Source organism: Podarcis tiliguerta, assembly GCF_965153285.1.
Source record: "Podarcis tiliguerta genome assembly, chromosome: Z".
In the NCBI taxonomy this organism is placed as follows: domain Eukaryota; kingdom Metazoa; phylum Chordata; class Lepidosauria; order Squamata; family Lacertidae; genus Podarcis; species Podarcis tiliguerta.
Genome location: NC_139553.1, coordinates 16,084,551 through 16,110,710, shown reverse-complemented (window position 1 = coordinate 16,110,710; position 26,160 = coordinate 16,084,551). Strand labels below are relative to the sequence as shown.

The following is a 26,160-nucleotide window of genomic DNA, read 5'->3' as shown; positions in this document are numbered from 1 at the left end:
TTGTAATGAATTAGTAGACTGCTAAGAATAATTTCTAACAGTGTGGAGAGCATGCCATTGTGTAGAGCATGTTGGTAGGTTCAACCGGTACAATAACAGAACTATAACTTTAAATAATATATTACAACCGTACTTTTTAACTTTTCAAGAAGTTACCAAATGTAATTTATAGGTCACTAAGCAGTCTCAGACTCAACCCTGCTCAGTAATTCTAAGAAGCAAAAGAATCACTTTTGAAAATCAGTGGTTAAAATCAGTGGTTTTGGAAACTCTGGTCCACCATCATGATTCAGAACAGGGTTCAATTGTCTGCAAACTTAAGACAAAAGCCTCCTGCTTGAACTCAGAAAGCATCCATGTGTCCAGATACAAAGATGTTTCCAAAAAGTACACAGGAGAAAATGCCAGTATCACTTTTAGAGGGGTTGCTGGTTAGTCTGATGCAGCAAAAACCACTAAGAAATGTAAAATAAAGTACTTCTTTATGCAACAGCTATGGAACAGGATGGCAGTTATGTTTACCAGTCTAGATGGCTTTAAAAGATTCATGGGGGAGGAGAGGGCTATCAATGACTACTAGCCACAAGCGCTATGCTTCCGAATACCAGTTGCTAGAAGCCACAGGAGGGGAGAGTGTTCTTGTGCACAAATACTGCAGGCTGGTTCCCCACAGGTTATCTGGTTGGCCACTATGAGAACAAGATGCTGGACTAAATGGACCATTCACCTGATCCACCACATTCTTGTGTTCTTGAAAGGCTGATTTTTCCCCATCACTTAAACTTTTGAGGTTTAAAAGGCCACTTGACAAGCCCATGACAGCAACAAAATTTGTGCAGCATCTTATTTTTTTAACAGAATAATAGGTTTATGGTGGCACATTTTTTGCAGAAGACCATGTTGCAAAAAACCTCATGCCCACACCTATTTTGAGACTGTACAAACTCATTTGCCACATCCTGCCTCCTTCATTTTAACACCAGTCACTTCCACCCTTATGGTTACTGTCAGAAGAGGGTAAAAAAATCAAGTCAAGATTTACAAAGGTTCATGTTTATTTTTTTGAGGGGGCAGGGGAAATCAAAGAGGGAGGCCACACTGATGAAAACAGAATTTGTAACAGTATTGTAGGTGGTCCAGTATACAGAAATAAAGCCATTAATATTGGGCTACTACAGAACACGCACTAAACCCCAGAACCATTTTTTTTGTGGTTCATGCTCCAAACTTCCCAAAAGGCAATTAAAAAGAGAAAGTCTGAGGAAGATAATGGAAAAATACAATGTAGAAGAATGGAGGGTAGGTGGGTGGGAGAACATTCTGTATCTGACAAGCAGCTCCTTACCCTGTGTCACTTAAAAAATCTAGGCACCATATCTTATCTGTAATGAGAGAAATCCTTAGTGCATTTAATGGACATACAGTGGGAACTCCTATGTACAGCAGATCCCAGTAGGGCTTGCTGTCAGTGAGCCCTACTTACAAAGGAACACAATCAGCTTATTTTCAATGCCCCTTATTTTCATCCTTACCTGTGCCAGAGCTGACATCAGCTGTGGTGGGGCAGATAAATGTAGTTTGGGTGGAAATGTCCCTGTAGGCCAAACTGGGATCTGTTCCAGAGCCTGTGCATGAGATTTTCTCTACTCCTACTATACATACTCAGCAGAACGTTGCAGCTTCTCTCAAAAACCGTTTCCCCTTTCCACCTTAGTGAACTGAGAGGCCAAGCCTGTCCCATTTCATTGAGCATTTCCACATAAACTAAATGCTTGTGAGCACATATTTGAGTCAGATTTCTCTCTGTTACCATTGGCTCCATTTAAACCACAATTTTTCTGCAAAACGTCATTATGTAATTTTGAAAAAATAAAAATAAATGCAGTTCACATTAGCATGGTGGTCTACTTGACACATCATTCTGGTACAACGATAATAATGTCATTATTTGTACCCCTCTCAATGGACTGTAGGCTAGGATCCAGTTCAGGGAAGGGGAATCTGTGGCCTTCCAGATATCCCTGGACTACAACTCCCATCACCCCTGATTGTAGGGTCACATGCTGGCCAGGGCTCATGGGAGCTGGGAGTCCAACAACCTCTGGGAGGTTCACAGGTTCGCCATCCCTGAAGACCTGACCAAGTTTACAATGGAAGCCTCCTGTGCTCACTTCTTCTCTTGCCTCTCATACACATTTGGTGGTGAGTTAGGGCTGACATTTACTTGAGAATTCCATTCTTTGGTGAGATAGTGCTCACCCACCTTCTTGTCCCCCATAACCAACAAGCTTTATTTAATCCACACCATGGTTCCCATAAAACACATTCCTCTCAATGAGATCAGGACATCATTTTATCCAGAAATCTCTTCGGTTTATCCAGGCCACCCGCTCTAGTCTTGTGTAAACACCACTGTAAGATACATCTGCTTATATGCAGAGAAAGAGGTTAAGATTTAGATGTCTGTAAAGGGGTATTTTGTAGACCTGTTACCATGCAGATTCTGGTCTGCTAAAAAGACAAAAAAGCACCAAGAAATTCTGCAACCTCTCCCCGCCCCAAAAAAGGCATGAACTCTCACATCTATGGCCACATCCTCACCATACATTTAAAGCACATGACCCCACAAAGAATCCTGGGAACTGTAGTTTAACCCCTTCCCATTCCCAGCACCCAAGAGTCTCCAGGACTCTTTGAGCTGGGCAGCAGTTCGTTTTAAACATGCTTTCAAATGTTTGGTGTGGATGTGGCATATTATTAGAGAGTCACAAATTTAGAAAACCAGCAGCTCTTCTCCCTGCCCCTGGGAAGTAACTCTTTATTATAATCAGAACAGCAGCACTATTCAGAGGAAGCAGTTGCTTCTCTTAACAGAGCCAGAGGCAGAATTGTCCCTTTTTTCTTCTAATGCAAGGATTGAAGGCAGAATGAAAGAGCCATCTTTTCCTTTGCCTACAAACTGAGAAATGTGTTCTATCCTAGTGTTGTCTCTAGTCAGGATTCCTGAAGCACTCCAAGAGTTTGTAAACAGAGGACAGCAGGATAAGGGTACCAGAATACCATTGAACCTTAAACTTCCAGCTGCTCCCCAAGGCTCATCTTGTCTTCCCTCTGAGACTTGAGGCACTGCTCATGTGCTGAGCTTTTGATAAGCTTCAGAAACAGGACTTGGAACTATTCCAAACCAGTTATGATGCAGAGCAGCATCAAAGCCAACCTTTAGTGCTATGGTTTGCCCCAGAAGATGAAAACACAAGATAAAAATATAGAATCGGAAGTGTCAAGACTCCGGCTGTGTTAGATAAGGAGAGAGATAAAACTATTGCCACCTCATTTAGAAAAAGTCAGTTCTGCCAGGCCTCCTCCCTTACATAGGTAAAATAAGCTACCAGTCCTATTTGAAAGAGCCTAATTTTGCTACACCCTTCTGAAAAGACATCAAGTGGCTTTGGGTGCTGTGCCATTATTAGCCTTTACACCAGGTGAGGAGAACCTGTGATGCCCTCCAGATGTTCCTGAACTACAACTCTCATCATACCTGTCCATTGGCCATGCTTGCTGGGACTGATGGGAGTGGTAGTTCAGCATCATCTGGAGGGCCAAAGGTTCCCCACATTTGCTGGACATCATCTTCTTGCTGTCACTCTCTTTCCCAGATATGCTCAGGATGACAACCTTGTGGATGAACTACATCCCAGCACCACAAGCACACACGAGCCTTGCCATAATCTTTTAATTTTTCCAGGAAAACATGGGAGATACGGGCTCATTAGAAGCCACCAACTTACAGAAGGACTGACAATCTTTGCCCACACACCAAGGAGCTGGAATGAGGGATAGAAGGATTACACCAGAAACCCACAGTTGAGGAGCGACTTCGGTTCAGCACACCTAGAAGCTTGGCCTCTCTCACTGGCCTTTTGTGTCTCAAGATCTTCTGTACAGCCCAATAGCTGCTAGGGCCCTGAGCTATGTAGCAATGCTGCAGCAGGTCTGCAATCTCCCAGCAGTGGGAATAAGAGTAGGAGGAAAAAGAATAGGGCGCCCTCTCTAAGGCAGTGGGTGATAAGGCCAATCCAACTTCATTCAACAAAGCTCTTGTTTTCACTGGTTAGAACTAGCTTCCAAGTACAGCCAAGATCAAAAGGGGAGGGGATCAGATAAGAGGTGACTTTGGAGAGGGCTTTGCTTGGGGAAATTCAGTGCTATATACCCATTTCCTTGAAGGAAGAAAGTCAGAGATCCATCTGGCATTTAGCTGTTGCGGGAAGGAACTGAACAGAATAGGGTTTAACAAGTAGAAGCAGAGTCCAGCAACTCCCCACAGAAGAAAGTAGCCAAGGTTTGAAATATGCTAACTCTCTCCTCATACGGGCAAATTCCACTGGTGCCTGTCCTGTCTGTATCCCAAAAAGGTTGTGTGTGTGTGTGTGTGTGTGTGTGTGCGCATTAAGTGCCCTGCAGCAGTAATGCCCCTCGATATTCTTCATTCCATAATGACAGGGAAACAGGTGCTTCCATCTCCCTGTCTGGAGTCATTTAACAGAGAAATACAAAATTGAAAAGGGAATAGGTCACTTGATGTGGAATCATTTCAGCAGGTGAGATTCAAGAAATGTTAAGAGTGCAGGGCCCAGCAAAACTGAAAGTCACTCTCTTGTGAATTAATAGAACGGGGAGAAGCCTCCCCTGGGGCAGAGAGCCAGACACAAGAGTCAGGCCCCTGATAAGAGGCAGTCACAGGAGCTTTCAGCAACAGACTCCACCTCCAGGTACCTGCAGAGACTCTCTCTACGATCCAGGGCTATTTGGAGTCTTGAAGATCTTTTGCCTTCTTCAAGATCAGGTGAACATCAGAGATGGGGTAATCCTGCATGAAAAGAAAAGAACAAAAATCTAAAGGGCAGAGCTCGAATGACCATTCCCCACCCCAAATACGGCACTGTTTTATTTCTCAGACAAACACTGAGGGACATGGTCACTCAGTGCCATCACTATACGCAAATGCCTTGCTCATTAAAGACCATAAAGAACCATTATTCTCAGCAATGATGGAACTCACATAATATTTTTATTATTATTTATCTTAATTATCTGTAAAGGGAATCTCGGTTATGAGTTAATACTTTATTATCCCCTTGGAACTGCGCCTTTGTACCTTTGGTCCTTCCAGGGTGTAACGCTCAATAGTTTAAATTTTTTATTCTTTGTTGGTTAACATATCAGTAAAATTAAAAAAGAAACGATGGGGGGAGGAATAACCTGAATTGGGGTGGGGGGTGGGGATTTGTTGTAGAGTGAGGGAGACTGGACATTCCACTGGCTGGGGTCATGTGACTAAGGGCAAAGGCTTCACTCAGCAGGAGTAAAACAAACATCCCTTTTCTGGTGGGTTTTAGTTTTTAAAATGACGTGAAGGATGAACGTCTTATCACTCCCCAAAAATCTGGTGCCTGAAAAAACTATTATGGTGGGTGATTGCATATTTGGCCTTTATAAAATTTTTATGTTGTATTTTAAATCACTGTAAACTGCCTTGGGACCTCAGGATGAAGGGCAGGTAATAAAGGAACAATAAAGCACGACAACTTGATGTCGCTGCCAAACATGGGAGGCCGCGTCAGTATCGGTGTTCCATTGGCTTTTGAAGACACGCCTGTTTACACAGGCATTCCCTTGGCCTCTTGTATTAACTGCCTTAACAGGAAATGTTTTATTGCACATTTTAATCACGGTCATTTATAGTTGAATGTATTTAACGGAACTGTTTTTTTCTGCACTTTAACAGTGGTGCCATGTTGCCATTCTCCCCCCCCCCTTTTCCCCCCCAAATTGCTTTTTATTTAGGTGTCATTCATTATACAATTGCACGTTTCTAATGATATTTACATTACATTCAAGTTATAACCATTTTCAATATCGTATCTTTTCCTGTCCCTGTGGCTTCCCACCACCACGCTGCAGCTTCTTACATTTCTTTTTCTATTGTGAATATTGTTTTCCCCCCATAAAGCAATAATAATAATAATAATAATAATAATAATAATAATTTATTATTTATACCCCGCCCATCTGGCTGGGTTTCCCCAGCCACTCTGGGCGGCTTCCAAAAGAATATTAAAATACTGTGATACATCAAACATTAAAAGCTTCCCTAAACAGGGCTGCCTGTTAATTAACTTATCTATCCAAATTTTAGTTTTGTGAAATTAAATCAATGCATCTCAATTGTTTTATTCTGGAACAATGTTTTATCATATATTCTTCCACACTTTCCCAAGTTTCTGATTTGATGTCTGATATAATTGGCCAAAATGACAGCAGCTATATATTCACATAGCTTCTTTTGCCAATCAGTTTCTGATGGGTCTGTTTCCCCTTTCCAATTTTTGTCTATTAATCTTTTGGCAGCAGCTGTGGCATATAAAAAACACTTTTTTCTTATCCTTAGGGATGTCTATTGATAAGATACCCAGTAGGAACACCTGGTTTTTTTCTTGATATTTTAAACATCTTTTTCAATTTGTCATGTACAATACACCAGAATTATTTTTTTCACATTCCCACCATACATGGTACATCATTCCTTCTACCCTATTACATCTCCAGCAAGTGTTAAATTTTAATTTATAGATCTTAACTAATTTGCTCCCTAATGCGATTCCTTTTATTTCTTGTTCATTTCTTATATCCATATTGAGTATCTCCAAAACCAGGATGAACGATATTTTATGTTTTGTTAAAGACTGAGAAACCTTATGGGTGTAGTACATATAAGCAACAACCAATTTGTGTGGGGATTATGTTTGTATACCCCGCTCTGCATAAGCCTACACTGCCCTTTTGTGCCTATGCCCCCCTTTTCAGTCCACTTCCAGATTGCAGTGGATGCACACAGAATGGCCATTGCCTGTACATACATACGAGTTGTATCCAACTGAGTTCTCATCTGTACTACCCCCCTGAATACTTGTCCCTGGGAACTGCAAGTGGGTAGAGTGTTGCTGTTGCACTCAGGACCTGCTTGTGGGTTTCCCATTGGGACATCTGGTTGGCCACTGTGAGAACAGGATGCTGGGCCAGATGGGCCTCTTTTTATGTCCTCTCTAGTGGTTGCCCACCTGAGTTTACTAATCAAAGCATGGAGGTGGGCAGGGTGGTGACTAGAGGCAGTACAACTGAAGAACTTCCCCTACTGCATTTTACCTGCAGAAGTCGCATATTCAGAGTAAAATCTCCTTCTAGTAATTGGTCCCGAATGAGCCTGGAAGACAGGGGGAGAAAGAAACGATCAAAGTACAGTCACACCTTGGGTTGCAGACGCTTCAGGTTGCATTTTTTTGGGTTACGGACCGCTGAAACCCAGAAGTACCGGAACAGGTTGGTTTCGGCGGTCGCGCATGTGCAGAAGCGCTAAATCGCGCTTTGCGCACGTGCAGAAGCGCCGAATCACAACCCGCGCATGCGCAAAAGCGCCACTGCGGGTTGCGAATGTGCATCCTGCACGGATCACGTTCGCAACCCCGAGCGTCCACTGTACTCTTGCTTTGTTAACAGGATGCATAGAGATGTTAACAGGATTCCTAACAACCCTCAGCAAACTTCAGCTTCCAGAATTCTATGGGAGGGGTAGAGCCATGACTGTTTATAAAGTGGTACAATAACTGCTTTAAATGCATAGTGCGGCTGCGGCCTATGTAAGAAATAAAAGAAGCAATAAAAATACAACTAAAAATTATTTTGCACCTAGCAATGGCACATTACAATTGCTACAGCAGGCAAAAAAAATAAAAAAAATCCAGCCAGATGGGTGGGGTACAATTATTATTATTATTATTATTATTATTATTATTATTATTATTATTATTGTCTACCAAGGCCCTCGATGATTTTCAAGTTGTCCATGGATGAGAAGAGTTTGGGCAGCTCCCTGGTGGAGTTAACAGGGCTCTCTTGGTGCCATCCAGTTGATGGACATATCTGAAAGCCATTTGCAAATGGTTTTGAATACAAATAGCTCATGAAAGGACTGGCTCTCAGCGCAGATCAGCACCAGCAGCCATCTCTCTTTTAAAATGAGGTCTCAGCATTCATCAGCTGATCAGCGCTGTCAGGCAGTTTTCAAAAGGACTCAGCAAGCCTTTCCCCATTTGTCACCTGTCTTCCAGTGATCAACAGGTGGGCACCCGCAACCCATCTGCCAAAGTTGGCCCATGGGGGGTGGGGAGAGAGGCCAGGATTGTATTTAATTCACTTGTTCCATCTGTACAAGGATTTCTGCTTGCACAACAGAAACCCCCAGATTTAGGCAGCACATGGGGGAAGAAAAAGGGGGAAACATTCTATTGTGCAAGTAGAAATCCTTGCACTGATAGGACATTCATATAGAACCATTTCTGAGACAACACCTTTTCGTACCCTGACCTACAAACTCACAAGCAGACAATGAAGGTGACAGCCATCCATGCATCCTTCTTTTCTCTCCAGAGGAGAGGCTACCTCTGGACACATATTCCAGAGTTACGCTACCTCTGGACACACAGACTCTTTACAGCTATACTGCATAATGGCCATAGACAGACCTGACCTCCTATACAAGTTGCTCTGTTCCTTTGAAAAAAGAGAATTAGTTTGCCACAGCCATCACCACGATGGAATGGCGATCCATACGGGGCATTGCCAACAGTTGTGCTGGAACTCACATCAACATGGCACAGCAGACTAGCAGCAGGAAGTCAAAACGGTTGTCATCAGCAAAGAGAGAATCCCAGATGCGGATGACATCTGGCAACAGAAACTCCTGGGACAGCAGCAGCGTTAGCCAGCGGAAGGTGAAAAACTGGGGCTTGATGTTCTGCTCTTGCTGGCAGTGGAGAGACAAAAGCATTATTTCAGACCACTTCTTTAAAAGTGTGTGTGCAGGGGGACTAGGGACTGGAGATATCTGCTCCAGTTCCCTTGATACCTGGGGGAGAGGGAACTTAAGAAGCTTCCTTTGTATCAGAGCATGTAGTCATAGCAATGGGTCCATCTATCTGAGTACTGTCTACATTGACTAGCAGTGGCTCTCCAGGGCTTCAGCCAGGGAGTCTTTCACAGCCCTGCCTGGAGATGCTGGTGACTGAACCTCAGACCTCCCGCATGCAAGGCAGATACTCTGCCACTGAATTTTGGCCCACAAGCAAGCGGAGGGATCAGATCTATGGTTCTTCCTCTTAACCACAAAGATTCCAATCTCTGAGACGTTTTGGGGAGCAGAACGGAGCCTACTAAAAAGCTCTTGCTGGTCCTCTTTTCATTTCCTTAACCAAACCTACAAGGCAGCTAAATTCTCTGCAAGTTTAAGTTACTGTTCAGCAGACATTTAAGTTTCGTTTAGCATCTACACCTCTCTGGAGGATTTTTGATTCAAGAAGTTTCCTTCCCCCTTCCAAGTCTTTTGAGAAGAATAAAAATTGCTACAGATCACCAGAGCTACTCTTTGCAAAGGAACAAGTAACCATTGAGTTCATTCAAATGACTTATTTATTTCACTTATATACCACCTTTTCCTCCAAGCAGTTGCATCATTCTCCCTCTCCTCATTTAATCTCCACAACAACCCTGTGAGGTAGGTTAGGCTGAGAGGTACAGACCGGCCCAAGTGAGTTTCATAGCCAAGTAGAGATTTGAACCCTGGTTTATATTAAGTGTTTCTGTTTCAAAATTCTGCTGCCCCTGCTCACCAATTCCCCCTCTCGTTACAGCTCATCCACCCTCTCGTGTCTATCCTCTGACAGTTTTAAAGGGGCAGGTGCTTCAGAGAGCAGTTGGTCCTTTTTATGCTTTTTATGTATATAGGAAGATATACCACTTAATGCCACGATGGATGATCCCTTCATGAAGGATGCTTCACACACACACCAAGGCTTCCTAGGACTCTGTTTGAAGGCCACTGTGGAACAACATTCCTTACCAGTTTCATGTAGAGCTCCACATCTTTCTCTTTCAAGGTGGAGTACACCTTCTCCATTTTGTAGGTGATGCCACACTGAGAGTCATCTAGACTCTTGATGAAGTTATCCCTGATCTCAGACATGAGGTTAGTGAAACAAAAGAAGGTATCCGCTTCTGCGTGTTCTATAGCGGGGGGGATAAAGAAGATACCATCAGCTTTGTTATCAATACCACAAGCCAGGAAGTGACCTGGTTTGCATGATTCTTGGATCTCAGCAAGTTACAATGCAGTATTACAGTCAAGTCAGCCCAAAGCTATGGTTTGTTCAACAAGCCACAAGTTGCCCCATAGAGAAACAAACCAGGATTTGTTGAATGATGCAGTCATCAATCAAAAATTCTATACAGAATGGGAATGCATAGGGGAATACATGAAGAAATATGGTGTTAAAGCAGAACTCTTAATAGGCAATTGTTAAGCGTGTAAGGACAAAAGAAGTAATCATAATTTAACCATTTTCATGTTATTCTATTTTGTTAAAGCAACTAGAAAAAAATATTATGATGGGAAGATCTCACACAGGTAAAGGGAAGCAGTGGGGGGGAGGGGAGGGTTAGGTTGAATTTGGGAAATAAAATAATATATGGGACAGCAAAGGATATAATAGATTCTTATAGAATAGTAATATATTGTAACCAGAATAGAAGTTCAAAAGGGGAAGTAAATGTATTTTTAGTATTTTCATTATTGTAATAGTTATTATTATTTCTTAACGGTAGAAGGCAATGTTAATTTAGGCTTCTTCGATTTGCTGCCTGTATAATTTTCTTAAGTCAATAAAAAAAGAAAAAGAAAAAAGGGGGGGGGGAACACCAGGGTTTGTTGAAGATTCAGCATTACAATATTTGAGAACTGGACTGTATGTTCAAGAAGGGCATGTGCTCTTCTTACTTTTCCATTCGCTGTTGGGGTCTGTAGCAAACGTGTAGTAAAGAGGTCCTACGATTTCATTCATCCCTTGGACGTAGGCTATCCCCGGATTCAGTTTAGCATAGATGAAGAGGATTCGTTCTACGACCTCCCAGTGAGCCTCACAGCCATTGGGCAGAACCTCATACTCGTTCAGCGAGTTAGAGGCCAGCGTTTTCAGAGGAGAACTTACCTAAGAAATCAAAGGAAGGAGAACAACATACGAAACCATTTGCGGATACCAGATCTGGAGCAAATGGAACCTCCGTTATTTCCGTCACTTAAATCCCACCTTTTGAAATAGCGCACAACATGCTTATAACAAAATCACCACACTCCTAAAACCAAATAATATCAATCAACATATTCTATATGCCTCTATATTCATAACCTTGTCCAAGAATTGGAACATGATGAGTGATTACTCATATCCTCACTGTTCATTTATTTTACTGTATATTTATTTACTTTGTTTTGAAAATATTTTGTACTTTCTCTCTCTTGCTATTTCATATTGTTAAAATTTCAATTACACACACAAACACCTCAGATGTTGGAGGAAGTTCATGTTCATACAGGAGAAGATGGGACTTGAGATATCCTGGCCTTTTAAAGTCAAGACCATCATTTTGAATTAGGTCTTAAAACTAGCTGGAAGCTAGTCTGGTAGCCGCATGTCTCTTCTTTAGAGAGGACAGACCTCTATTTGAAGGCATTTTCTATTTCAGTGGTTTTTTAACCCTGGGTCTCCAGATGTTGGACTACAACTCCCATCATTCCTGAATGCTGTCCAAACTGGGTATGGATGATGGGGGCTGTAGTCCAACAATAACAAAAATACACAGCTCTCTTTCCCTTACGTTTGTGACGCCACTCCGGTTCCGTGCCACTGTCTGTGACTTGAGAGTTGTCTGCTCCACTCGCTTCCGGAGGGTCTCAAAATCATTCAGTGGGTCCAGGATCAACAGGCAGGGGTATTCAGTCATGCTCTGGAAGAATGCCATGTCAGGATACAGCCTCCTGGGTGAAATAATTATTCATTGGGCTTGTAAAAAAGACAAGCAAAGCACCATGGCGAAAAGGGAGCCGTCCCAAAACAGATTAAGCTTTGGCGGTGGGATTCCCACACCCCCTACACTCAACGTCTTCACATACCTGACATCCTTGTCTATCTGCAGCAGCACTTCGTTGTCCTTGAAGTAAGTGTTCCATCTGCTATCAGGGTTTGGATTCAGTGGCTTTATGGAAGAGTTTAAGACAAGAAGCCAAGTTGAGAGTAAGAAAGGCCTCCAGACACTAAAGCAGGGCTTCCAAGAGGTTAAGGAGAGCCTTGCAGGATCAGACTACAGGCCCAGCTAGCTCACAGTCGCCAAACAGATGCCTCTCTGGGAAGCCTGCAAGCAGCACTCGAGCACAACCACAATCTTCCCACCTACAATTCCCATCAACAGGCATTATTCAGAGGCATACTGCCTCTGACCATGGTTTAGCCTTAGTGTTGATGCTGCACTTACATGATCCTCCATGGTCACATCTTCTCTAGAGACGCCGAGGTTGGCTTTGGCTATTCCAGGCTGTATAATCATTTCCTTCAAAAACTGGGTATACAATTCTCTTCAACAGGGAGGGGGAAAGAATTATATGTTAGGAACCAGGTTTAAAACCCAAATACCCACCGGCACCACCCACAGTTAGTGTGCAGCCCCAGAAGGTCCATGATGCGAAGCCCAACCCTGCTCTACAATGAAAGAGAGGGAAAAGAGAAAGTTGCATCAATGACGCAAAATTGATTGTGGGCTCTTCTGGTATTCAGTATTCTTAAAGGTAAAGGGACCCCACACCATTAGGCCCAGTCGTGGCCGACTCTGGGGTTGTGGCGCTCATCTCGCTTTATCGGCCGAGGGAGCCGGCGTACAGTTTCTGGGTCATGTGGCCAGCATGACTAAACCGCTTCTGGCGAACCAGAGCAGCACACAGAAACGCCATTTACCTTCCTGCCGGAGCAGTACCTATTTATCTACTTGCACTTGACGTGCTTTCAAACTGCTAGGTTGGCAGGAGCAGGGACCAAGCAACAAGAGCTCACCCCATCATGGGGATTCGAACCACTGACCTTCTGAGTTCTAGGCTCTGTGGTTTAACCCACAGCGCCACCCACGTCCCACTCAGTATTCTTAGATATGCTTTAAATAAACATAGAAAGTGCCAAGTTTTATTCTTACATTTTCCCTTGCTATCCAAATGTCATTATTCTAATCTGACTGGAGAATCTAGTTTAAGTTTTGTTTTGTGTTTTTTTTAAAAAAAAATAGAGTTGGAAGCTTTAATTGGAAGATCAATTCACAGTGAATTTAGTTTAATTCAGGTAATTTTTGCTTATTTTTTAAAAGGCTTTTTCATTGCTGATCTGTTGCTATTATCAGCAACTAAAAAAAGAAAAAAGTATGGCCCTCAGTCCTAACAATCAGCAGTATGAAATTACCACAGTGGACATTCCAGTAGAGAAGCAAGTGCAAGGGTATTTGAATTAATACTTATAGAATCAAACACTGCAGCATTGGCTGCTATTGTGAAGTCAAGAGAGATTGATCTTAAAAAATAGTAGTGATATAAAGTCCATAAACTGGGGGATGAAGGAGCCAGAAAAGATAAATTCACCTCTGCTTCTGCAAAACAGAGCTCCATAAGGTTCTCTCCACGGGAAGGTAGTTCAAGAGGATCTGTATAAAGAGAGCAGGGTGACTATAAGGGCCTTATATTATTGAGCAGCAGTTATTTAGCTAAATGTTTATGGCTACCTGTTTTTCTAGAGCACAAGAATCTGTAAGGAATTTTACCATGGGGTAAAAGTGTTCTCACAAAATCACATTTCTCCCATCTGTCAAATGGGAATTTGCTGCAAGCATCAACCTATTATTTATTCATTTATTTATTAAGTTTATATCCCACCTTTCCTTCCAGAAGGAGCCCAGGATGGCAAACACATCAACAAGACAATTAAAAGCATACCTAAAAACAATCACAGTTAATAATTTCAAGGTTTCTGGGAACAGCCACTTTCAGCTATCAAATCCCTAGCTGAACAAGAATGCTTTTCTAAATTCCTCCTGAAAGTTAATAACAAGGGAGACGGATCCCACCAGGGAGGGCATTCCACAAATTGGGAACCATAACCGAGAAGGCTCTGTGTTTGTAAAGCACTTAGGAGTTCTGCTTAAGTGGATACAGTATGATTTGAAAACATCACCCCAACCTCTTAAGCCTGTACAAAACACCAAGAGAAGACTCAGGCTCCTCGTCAAAAAAAACCCCTACCTTCCAGCACAGACAGCGCAAGCCACCTTCAAAGGGAACCCCTGTGAAACAAGAAAAAACAGGACCACTGAAATTAAGCGTTGCTGTCTTTCTCCACCAAGTGCATGACTTTCATCCTCATGCCTAGATTTCCCTTCTCTCAGTTCAGAGGGGAAATGTGACACTCCGAAGATAAGAATCTAAGAAGAGCCTGGCTGCTGGACCAGGTCAAAGATCCATCCTGTTCTGGCAGTGGCCAACCAGATGCCCTAATGTGGAAGTCTGCAAGCAAAAGCTGAGAACAGCAGAAATTCTCCCCACTTGTGATTCCCAGCAACTGGTATTCAAAGGTATCCTGCCTTCGGACATTGGGGGCAGACCATAGGCAGCATAGCCGTATACTCCATGAACAGGCAAAGAAGTAACAAATAGAGAAACAGAAAAAGGGAAATAAACAACTAAAGGAGGGAGGCATCCAGCAGCTTCTCCTTCACCAAGAGTGTGTGTGTGTTCTATTCCCTCCAGTATTCTCTACCTGTTTTTTTTTTTTTTAACTGGTAAAGGTAAAGGTACCCCTGCCCATACGGCCCAGTCGTGACCGACTCTGGGGTTGCGCGCTCATCTCGCTCTGGAGGCCGGGAGCCGGCACTGTCCAAAGACACTTCCGGGTCACGTGGCCAGCGTGACAAGCTGCATCTGGCGAGCCAGCACCAGCACCGCACACGGAAACGCCGTTTACCTTCCCGCTAGGTAAGCGGTCCCTATTTATCTACTTGCACTTAGGGGTGCTTTCAAACTGCTAGGTGGGCAGGAGCTGGGATTGAATGGCGGGAGCTCACCCCGCCACGGGGATTCAAACCGCCGACCTTACGATCAGCAAGTCCTAGGCACTGAGGCTTTACCCACAGCGCCACCCGCATCCCTTTTTAACTGGTAAAGGTAAAGGTAAAGGTACCCCTGCCCGTACGGGCCAGTCTTGACAGACTCTAGGGTTGTGCGCCCATTTCACTCAAGAGGCCGGGGGCCAGCGCTGTCCGGAGACACTTCCGGGTCACGTGGCCAGCGTGACATCGCTGCTCTGGCGAGCCAGCGCAGCACACGGAACGCCGTTTACCTTCCCGCCAGTTAGCGGTCCCTATTTACCTACTTGCACCCGGGAGTGCTTTTGAACTGCTAGGTTGGCAGGCGCTGGGACCGAACAATGGGAGCTCACCCCGCCACGGGGATTCGAACCGCCGACCTTTCGATCGGCAAGCCCTAGGCGCTGAGGCTTTTACCCACAGCGCCACCCGCGTCCCCTTTTAACTGGACCTTAGTCTAATTTTTATGCTTACATCCCACTTTTTCTCCATGGAATTCAAGAATGCACACATGGTTCTCCTTCCCATTTTATCCCACCAATTGGAACCTTGGCCTCCCAGATCCCAGACAAACACTGTAATCACAGGATCACACTGGCTCTTTAGCACATTTCTCTGTTTCATCCTCCTAACAATGCTGAGAGGTAGGCAAGGCAGAGAAAAAGAGAGTCAGAGACAGAAAGACAGAGAGAGCAACAGAGATGTCCGATTAGGGTTTTGAAGCTGGGTTGCCCTATGCCAAATCGAATAAACTAGCCATGAGACTAGTGGTCTGAGAACAGGATACTGTATTAGACGTGCCATTGGCCTGATTCAGCAGGCTCTTCTTCTGTTCTTTTTTAAGCACACAAATCTCAAGACAAGCAACATTTACACATCTAACAGTGTAAAAAGATTTTTTTAAAAAATCAGTTCCACAAGCACTTTTAAGTTTCCAAGAGTTAATATGTTTAAATATTTATAGAAATAGTAACTCAGTGACAGCCAGGTTGGCCTTTGGTTGTTTTAAACAGCAGCCAGAAGTAGATTGTGGAACCTTTTATCCAGAACATTTCAGCATTCCCTTAACTCACCGCAGGGGAAAATACAAAATGACACAGGACTGTATGCGAATACCGACCACTTGCACAGTGCTTTCAAACAAGACAATCCAAGTACAGAGGCAGCCTGTGATTCTCTTTGCAAAATGTATTATTCATAATGCAAAAAGGCAAAAAGCCCTGGGAACAGATTGTGATGTATTTAAGATGGGAATTAGAGATACGTAGGAAAAGAACAAAAACTGTATGGGTGTAGGGACCCACCTACAGACACACAATGCCCTGATGGCTAAGGGACCCACTTACAGCCCTCTGAGCATAGATCTGCCTGTTCTAGCCCTTGGTAATGCCCAGTTGTGTTATATTTTTAATTTTCAGGGTAGGAAGCTGGCTCATACCATAGCAAGCTGTCTGTTTACACTGACTGACAGTGACACGCTGACTTACACTGACTCAGACCCTTGGCCCATCCAGCTCAGCAGAGTTAACACAGGCAGAAAGTGGCTCTCCAGGTTTCAGGAAGGGGGACATTCCCAACCCTACCTAGAGATGCCATGGGGGATCCAAAGCAGATGCTCTGCACTGAGCTGCCACTTGCAGGAGTGAGTTTCACAGTTTAATTGTGACTGTGCATTGAAGGGAAAGACTGATAGTGGAGGAGAAGCGGTATTTTCAGGAAGGAAACACTTTGCTATGCCAGCAGATTCAGACAACCTTCTACACATCACAATGCTGTTCTAGTTACATCCGTATTTACAACCACAAGGCAGAACTGGTGAAAAACAGCAAGGGTTATCTCCAAATCCAGAAATGGGTTGTTATTGGTTTTTAGTTGCCTGAAGAATGCTGCTTTCACCCCTGATCAAAGCATTATTTTTTGCTAGGCTCCATCAGTTGACGCTCATCCCACCTGGGAAGCTTCGATCACCGCCTTAGCTTTAGCCCTTGAAACTAGACCTGTGCAGATGTCAATTATGAGGGAGAATTTGCCAAAGTCACTTACCGCTGAAGCAAAGTTCACGGAGCTTCTCTAGCGAGATGTTGGCCTCACTAAGGATGTCTTGAAATTCTGCAATCCTAAAGGAAGAGAAGGTAACACACATGCAGGTGATAAATGCAACAATCATCAGAAGGAAGCAGTGTTAACGCAACAATGCAATTGCATCCCAGGTTGCTACTTGTTATTATCCAGCTCTTATATGATCTAGACATTGGGTACAAGAGAGGTTTTTTGTTTTTTTTAATTCCACCAGGCCCGACTTTTACTAAGCTAATGCCCAGGCTTGAATGGTGTTCAATATTACTATTACTCTTTGAATCAAGGGCACCTACAATCTTAGCCAAGCCCATTGTAAACAGTCAGAGAAATGTGCCGTTCAGATAAGGACTTTTATCGGAGCAAAACGAAGCCATGAGACTATGGGGTGGGGGGAAGGAAGCAGCCAGCTGCCCCTTCCAAAACTACTGAAGTTTCTTAAAAAGAACAAAATAAGAGTCTGATGGATCAGGCCAGTGGCCCAGCTAGTCCAGCATCCAGTTTTCACAGTGGCTATGCAGGTGCCTGTGATAAACTAGCAAACCCTCTCCTCTCCCTTTGTTTTCTAGCAATTGGTATTCAAAAGCACTTGTGCTTCCAACCATGGCAGCAGAGCAAGCCATCATAGCTAGCAGCCTTTGATAGCCCTCTCCTCCACGAGCTTCCCCAATCCTCTTTTAAAGCTGCCTAGGTTGGAGGCAGTGAGAGATTTTACTTTCTTGGACTCCATGATCACTGCAGATGGTGACAGCAGTCACGAAATTAAAAGACGCCTGCTTCTTGGGATAAAAGCAGTGACAAACCTAGACAGCATCTTAAAAAGCAGAGACATCACCTTGCCAACAAAGGTCCCTATAGTTAAAGCTGTGGTTTTCCCAGTAGTAATGTATGGAAGTGAGAGCTTGACCATAAAGAAGGCTGATCGCTGAAGAACTGGTGCTTTTGAATTATGGTGCTGGAGGAGACTCTTGAGAGTCCCATGGACTGCAAGAAGATCAAACCTCTCCATTCTGAAGGAAATCAGCCCTGAGTGCTCACTGGAAGGACAGATCCTGAAACTGAGGCTCCAATACTTTGGCCACTTCATGAGAGGAGAAGACTCCCTGGAAAAGACCCTGATGTTGGGAAAGATGGAGGGCACAAGGAGAAGGGGACGACAGAGGACGAGATGGTTGGACATTGTTCTTGAAGCTACCAGCATGAGTTTGACCAAACTGCAGGAGGCAGTGGAAGACAGGAGTGCCTGGCGTGCTCTGGTCCATGGGGTCACGAAGAGTTGGACACGACTAAACAACAACAACAGGTTGGGGACCATCATTGCCACCACTATGTGGCAAAATGTGACAGCTTCTGTCTAAAGACCCATCAGTTCAAGCGTTGAACTATGAGCTGACAGACCAGGGTTCAAATCCCCACTAAGCCATGAAGCTCACTGGGTGTGACCTTGGGCCAGTCACCCCCTCTCTCCGCCTAACCTACCTCACAGGGTTGTTTGTGAGGATAAAATGGGGAGGAGAACCATGTAAACCACCTTCAGCTCAGTCCTTCTATGGTTAAACATGACAACTGTTCCCACCCTCTACCCCCATGATTCCAAAGGCTGTTTCAGCTGATTTTTCAGCCCGCCCACCCTCTACAGAGCAGCCTGTTTTTAAGCCACCAGTGCCTCTTGCCTCTCTCTCCCTTTGCTCCTCTGCATTTTTGACTCTGCTTTTGGTTCCTGGAGAATAGGAGAGGGGTGGATTGGTGCCCTCTGCTTCTTCCTTTTCCTCCAGGCGGTCATCTGCTCCAGCCCCTCTCTGCCATCACTCCAGTGTTAGAAACTGATATATGAAAGCTAGGAGTTAAATGACACCCAAAACCTAGGTTATGGGCGCAGAATGTCTACATGCACTTTTTTTTAATAACAAGAATACGAAGCTGGAAATGAACTGCAGCTAAAATATTATGTTCATTTTTCACATGGTCTACTCTAGTCCTTCCCCTGCCCTCCCTCCTAATAGTCTTAAGAGGGTCTCTTCTCCAGTCTTCAGAGAGTAGATGGAAGTGGAGAGTCAGAACAAAGTCCTCCTTTCCTTCCATGTGCATAGCCAAGGGGGAGCGGGGCTATCAATAAAAACACATAGCTAACTGAGGTTCTGCCCCCCTAACAAAAACAAAACAAAACATGGCTACACTAATGTTTCCTTCAGCTTAGGTGTAGTACTGCGCTCAGAGCTCAGCGCTAATGAAATTCCCTGACGCAAAATGTGCCTAGAACAATGCAAGTTTCGAACACTGCATTACCCTGTTATTTCAGATAGAGTGTGGTTTGGAAAGCCCAGATAGAGCCTTGAGTCCAATTTAGAGGAGCAAAAAAGGGTGTGAATGGATGTGTTTTTAAGCAAAATGAGCTTTGTTCAGAGTTGTGGAGGGAAGGAGGGGAGGGAATAGAGAGAGACTGGCAAGCACGTCTGATGTGGGAAGGGAATAAAAGAAGAGTTGGGGAGGTTGCTTTGTTGTTGTTTTGACACCTATCTTTCCAAGTTTATTTCATTCTGTTTGTGGGCATTCCTTTCTTGTTTATGTAATAAGGTGCTGAAAGGCTGGCTTGGAGAGGTTTGGGGCCTCCTCTCTTCTCGCAACTTCCATTATTTAGGAGGAACTGCTAAACAATAAAAAAGTAAACATAATAAGTGTTTGCATTGTGCTTGAGTGTTCAAATGCTGCAGGTACGTATTCCTTAAATCCTTATGACACCCCTGTCAGGTACTGAATCAAGGCTTTGAAATTGTATTAACAAAATCATTAAACTTAAGTTAAATGTATTACACAGCAAACATGGTTTTGTTGTTATTTGATAAACAAGGTCCCACCCAGAGTTACAACTTTTTAATGACAGGGTTTCTGTACCTTTAACAGTTTGATGACAGGCAGAATTCAGAAGTCAAAACTGCTGGAACCTCCCCATTTCAGACATACAGTGATAAAATAAGCATCACACGTTGACTTGTTGTCTGATGTGCATATGCTGCAGCCCTAGGCACTCACCAGGGAAAAGATGGCAATCCTCAATTCAGAAAGTGGTACTCAATTCTCAATTGAGAGATAGCTACTTGACTAGTAATAGCGTGTTGTTGCATTTTAAAAACTCTTGAGTACACGGCCACCATCAAGGGAGAAGGAGAATGATGCCTACATTAATGTTTTAATAAATTCTCAGATTCTGAATATTAAAAGGAAGATCTGCAAATTGCATTAACATATACATAGTTTGCCACAGTACATGTAGGTACCCAGAACCTTTCATGTAACAGGATTTTGAAGGCTCAGCTGTAGAGGCAAAAAATGTTATCTTGCAAATGAAGTATTCAAAGCCATGCTGCTGGAGAGGTAATGCTCAAAAATAATGAATCCCAATCCCATTTGCCTGGGAGTAAGCCCCAATTCAGCAAGATACGTAACATACACACGTACCAGAATTCATAAATACTTATGGTTGGCCACCACTGCTGAGACTGAGCCCCATTTAAGTTTGTAGTGTCCAATTAACAACTGCTATTAAAAGTGTGATATTAAAAATGTGCCATGGAATCACAAAATAGTAGAATTGGAAGGGATCTTGACTGTCAACAGGGTCAACACCTTGCGCTGCAGGAATTGCAACTAAAGCATCCATGGAAGATGGCTATCCAATCCCTGCTTAAAAACCTCCAATGAAGGAGAGCCCACAACCTCCTGAGGGAGTCATTCCACCTTCAAGGAAGGAAGGAGAGTCCTCCACCTGAGGGAGTCTGTTCCACAGTCAAACACCATCAGAAGGTTGCTCCTTTTGTTTAGTTGGACTCTCTTGTAACTTGAAGCCATTTGTTTGGGTCCTACGCTCCAGAGCAGGAGAAAACAAGCTTGCTCCATTTGGGACAGCCCTTTAGATATTGGAAGGTGCCTATCATAGTCTCCTCTTTTCCAGGCTAAATATACCCAGCTCCTTCAACCATTCCTCACAAGCCTTGGTTTCCAGACCTGTGATCAGGTTGGTCACCCTCCTCTGCACACGTTCCAGCTTATCCATATACGTCTTAAACTGTGGGACACAGTACTCCAGGAGTGGTCTGACCAAGGCAGAAGAAAATGGTACTATTACTTTCCTTGACCTGGACACTATACAGCCTAGACTAGCATTAACTTTTTTTATTTTTTGCTACTGCATCACACAGTTTCAAACTACTAAGTTGTCAGGAGCAGGGACCGAGCAACGGGAGCTCACCCCATGGTGGGGATTCTGATCAGCAAGTCCTAGGCTCTGTGGTTTAACCCACAGTGCCACCCGCATCCCGCCTGCCTTCTTACTTACAACCAATCAATCAGGAAGAAGCTCTGCCTGCCACTGGCTCTGGCTCCAACTAGTGCTGATCTCCCTGCCTTCCACCCCACCAGTCCCAACGCCTTCTAGCCACCACTGCTGGCCACCATCAGGAAAAAAAAAACATACAGGCCCTTCTCCTCCAGCATCCTATTGTCACAGTGTCCAACCAGTCTCCAACCAGATGCCTGCGGGAGGCCCACAAACAGGACTTGAGAACCCCTACTGTGGTTTCCAGCAATTGGTTTTCAGAAACATTTCTGAGCTACAATGGGCTTTCCCCCTTCTTTTTACCACATCCCTGACTTTTGTAGAAGACTCGATGCCTAGCAATTAGCAGAAACTGTTAAGATTCTGCAAGGAGCTGGCGCCCTTGGATGGTATTCAAGCAAACTAGTTCATGCAAATTGGTGAAGAGAATTTCTTCAGTTGAGAAGACAAGATTCATTTTTTTGAAGTAAAAAGCACTTGGGGGGGGGGGGTTGGTGTCAAGTTTGCCTGAAAGCTGCACTCTCTCTCTCCTGGAAGTCGTCTTTCTCCTCTTCATCCCACGTGTGGGGTTTAGTCAAATTTGTTTAGGAAAGGCGCTTTACACACAAGTTCTTTCCTTGTGTGTCATGCAATGTCATGACACTGCAGTGTGGGGGCTAAGCATACAAACATGCCCTCATCAACAACTTACTTTGCATTTTTTGAGCATTCAGAGGGAAAATGGACCTCCTACCTAAAGAAAAAAACCAGGAAGGAAGATGGATTGCTAAATGCTGGAGGAGCGATTTTCAAGCCACAGTGGTTTCCTTCCTTGACACTGTAGATAACGGAGCTCTTCAGAAAACACATTTTTAAATAACCATAAAAAAAAAATATTCCTGCAGCATAGTTATGTGGTGGTATTTTAACCCCCCAAACTCATAGCTGGTAGCAAACACATCAACATTTAAAACCGGTGGAAAAGTGACTTCTGTTTACACCACCATTCAACAGGTTAGTAAGCATTATAATCATCATAACATGAGCATAGAAAACTATCTTACTATAGAGTCTGACCACTAACTGGTCTACCTATCTCATTGTTGTTTACACTGATAAGCAGTGGCTTTCCAGGGTTTCAGGCAGGGACATTCCCAGCCCTACCTGGAGATGCCACTGGGAATTGAACCTGGGAACTTCTGCATGCAAAGCAGATGCTCTACCACTGAGCTACCACCTTCCCCTAAAATTTAAACATGATTCCAAGTCCTTGTGGTTCTACATAAAGGGCTAATTTAAGCAGAAACCTAAGAAGCTGCCTAGTTATACTATGCCATACCACTGGTTCATCTAGCGTAAAGGTAAAGGGACCCTTGACTATTAGGTCCAGTCGTGACTGACTCTGGGGTTGCGGCGCTCATCTCGCTTTATTGGCCAAGGGAGCCAGTGTACAGCTTCCAGGTCATGTGGCCAGCATGACTAAGCTGCTTCTGGCAAACCAGAGCAGTGCACGGAAACGCCGTTTACCTTCCCGCCGGAGCGGTACCTATTTATCTACTTGCACTTTGACGTGCTTTCAAACTGCTAGGTTGGCAGGAGCAGGGACCAAGCAACCGGAGCTCACCCCGTCATGGGGATTCGAACCGCCGACCTTCTGATCGGCAAGCCCTAGGCTCTGTGGTTTAACCCACAGCGCCACCAGTACTGCGTAAACTGTCTGGCAGTGGCTCTCCAGGTAGCTCAGTTGGCAGAACATGACACCCTTAATTGCAGAGTTGTGGCTTCAAGCCCCATGTTGGGCAAATCTCTTGCATTGCAGGATGTTGAACATGATGATCCTCGTGGTCCCTTGAAACTCTGCAACTCTGAGTGGTAGTGACTCTCATGGGTTTTGGACAAGGAACATTTCCAGCCCTAGCTGGAGATGCCAGGTTCTGAACATGGGACATTTTGCATGCAAAGCAGGTCCTCTACCACTATGCTATGGCATTTCCCTGAAAAAAAAAATGGGGTTCTGTGGAACTAGGAATAATTATAATCCATTTTTTAAAACTTGAGGGAGAATTGCCTCCCTATGGAGCTGGAAGCAATCAGTTTCAAATTAAAACAACTTGGGTTTACCAGGATGATTAATCTTCTGTAGCAACAATCAATTTAGGCAAGGTAGTATCATAGCTAGCATGCCAGAACTGGACCAGGGAGACCTGGGTTCAAATCCCCACCCAACTATCAAGTTTATGCTGAGCAACCCTGAGGTAGTAACTCTCTCTAGGCCTAACCTACCTCACAGGGAATTTGTGTGTATTAAAAGGAGATAACATATACTAGTACAAGCTCCTTGAAGGTAGGTTATAAATGTGGTTTTAGCTGTGTACATACTATACTTTCAAAGCACATTTCCCCCTCTTAAATAATTCCAGGCAGTGTGGTTTGTTAAGGGTTGTTGAGAATTGTCCCTCTGAAGGATAAACTACAGTGACCACTGCCCAGAATTCTTTGAGGGAAATAATGTGACTTTACATTTTGAAAAATAAGGGAAAAGAAGATGAAGAACCAACAGGGGGGGAGGGGAGAGAGGAAGAGGGAAGGTTGCAAATGAGAGGCAAAGAGGAAAAGAAACCCCCTCAATTGTTGGACAAGAGAAGGCATCCTTGCAAAACAGGAAAGGGGAGGGGATTAAATATCAATAAACATCACACTTACAAAATACATGCAAAAGGAAAAGGAAAAAGAGGGGCTTTTTGTGTGGGGTGGGGGAATGACTCTCTGCCAGCCTTTCTCAACCTGTGGGTCCCCAGATGTTGTTGAACTACAACTCCCATCACCCCTAGCTATCAACATCTGGGGACCCACAGGTTGAGAACCGCTGCAAGCAAGCACACACCAAAAAGGAAAAGCAATAACGTTTACAGAAACTTGCCACTGCAAACCTCACCTTCTCAAATCCGATAAATAATATCAGTATCTACTAAACAGCAATAAATAAAGCTTATGCATTGCAGCCCTTGGGCTTCTTTGGGGTGAAGGGCAGAACATAAGACTGAATAATAAATAAACATTTGATAAATAATAAAATGCAATGCAAGAAAGAAAGGGGGAGGCTTCTTCCAAAACAGTAGGGTGGCTCTATCAAACAGTACCCTTTCAAAAAAGGAGGGAAAGCCATTAACGTTTGCACTGCCCATTACAAACGTCTCCCTTCCCAATTTATTTATGAATAACTAGTTCTCAATTACAAAATGCATGCCAAAAGGTGGGGGTGGGATAGGTTTTTCTCTAAGAGAAAAACCAATGAATTGAATGCTTTAATTTTTTTATCGTGCTGTGCTGAAAACTGTCTAAGCAAACACACACATACATCCCCCGCCGCCAAGTAGGGAACCCCAAAACATTTGCCCATTGCAAATCTCATTTCCCGGTTCATTAATACGTATTAAATATCAATAAATATCAAACTCACCCCTTACAGACTTCTTGCAAAAAACGAATTATTATTTATTAGTTTAAAATATATATTTCCTTTAAAAGGGAAGGACTGCCTTTCTAAATGCAACCCCTTCCCCTCCCCAAAAAGAGGAAAACATTTGCCCATTGCAAACCTCTCGCCTTCAATTCATTAACACACATTAATATATCAAGATCACCCCTTGCAATTTGCATGCAAAAAAAAAAGTGGGGAGGAGAAAACGTTTCCTAGTCTAAGCAAACACCCTTCCTCAAAAGAGAGAAAGCGGCGGGGGTGGAGGGGGAAGGAAGAAAAGACACGAAACAAACAAGCACACAATTGCCCACGCTTGTGCCCACTGCAAGTCCTGCCACCCCAATCTACATAACGGCCGCTATTGCCACCATTAGTCCCGCGGGCGCCCCACCTGCTCTTGTGGAGACTCGACATGGTGAAGGCCGAACAGGAGCCTCCGCCGCCGCCTCCTCCTCCGCCTCCTCTTCTGTTCCCTTCTCCCACTCGCAGGACTCGCGGAGCCACTGGCGAGCAGCCCAGCACCAGCCAGCTCCATTCGCGGCGGGCAGAGACTCCGCCCGGCGAAGGGGAATGTGAAGATATAAATCAAGGGAGAGGAGGAGGAGGAGGTGCCCCAGGGAGGCTGGCCTGCCTAATTGGGCGGGAGGGGAAGGGGAGGTGGGCGCCGGTGATAGTCCTACTCAAGAGTAGACCCGCTAACAATAAGGGCTATGGCAAGCTTAAGGTAAAGGCAAGCTTAGGCCTTAATTAATTTGAAAGGGTCTGTCTGTGGAGGACTAGTATCAAATGCAAGCCACAATAAACAAAGAGGTGCACACCACTCAGAAATCAATACGACCTACCGTAAATTAGTCCTATATAGAGTAGGCCCACTGAAACGGAGGGACTAAGGAGTAGCTTAGGTCTTAGTTCCAGTGGGTCTGCCCTGAGGAGAACGAGCATTAAATGCAAGCCTTTATAAATAACGAGCCACCTATACAACTCAGAAATTAATATGACCTAGATTAGTCCTACTGAGGGTAGAACCATTGGGTTGTAGCTATTAATTATACCATTAATATTAGTATTTAGTATTAAATGTATTACACTCTTCCAAGGCAGGTTCCAACAATTTAAAATTCAGAATTAAAAACAGTTAAAATATATTACAATTATTCACTAGAACATATTGCATTCATGTTACTTCTACTAAGAGTAGACTTATTTAAATTAATGGACATATCTAACTTTG

At 43.9% G+C, this 26,160-nt stretch overlaps 1 protein-coding gene across 2 annotated transcripts; it reads right to left on the bottom strand.

Moving 5' to 3' along the window:
• Positions 1–1,037: 1,037 nt before the first annotated feature.
• On the bottom strand, positions 1,038–25,539 carry TBC1D13 (TBC1 domain family member 13). 2 transcript variants are annotated; one of them, XM_083423898.1, is made up of 12 exons: positions 25,321–25,539; positions 17,104–17,177; positions 14,222–14,262; positions 13,565–13,626; positions 12,421–12,520; positions 12,062–12,144; positions 11,767–11,926; positions 10,889–11,099; positions 9,956–10,119; positions 8,703–8,863; positions 7,207–7,264; positions 1,038–4,870 (listed from the first exon to the last, which is right to left on the bottom strand). In XM_083423898.1, exons 1-12 carry the CDS (start codon positions 25,341–25,343, stop codon positions 4,805–4,807), a joined length of 1,203 nt encoding a protein of 400 aa, XP_083280024.1. In that variant the 5' UTR covers positions 25,344–25,539; the 3' UTR covers positions 1,038–4,804. The 2 variants fall into 2 exon arrangements, with proteins under 2 accessions (XP_083280024.1, XP_083280025.1); XM_083423899.1 differs by lacking the exon at positions 14,222–14,262 and having other exon boundaries at positions 25,321–25,535.
• Between the last annotated feature and the right edge of the window lie 621 nt (positions 25,540–26,160).

What these genes read in the sequence shown, in the direction of transcription:
- TBC1D13 (XM_083423898.1), bottom strand. Translation starts at nt 25,343, where the DNA reads ATGTCGAGTCTCCACAAGAGCAG. An exon ending in ATGTGACCATGGAGGATCAT is followed by an intron (nt 12,145 to 12,420) that starts GTAAGTGCAGCA and finishes TCTTCCATAAAG; the next exon opens with CCACTGAATCCAAACCCTGA. An exon ending in TGGAGCTCTACATGAAACTG is followed by an intron (nt 8,864 to 9,955) that starts GTAAGGAATGTT and finishes CTCCACTGCCAG; the next exon opens with CAAGAGCAGAACATCAAGCC.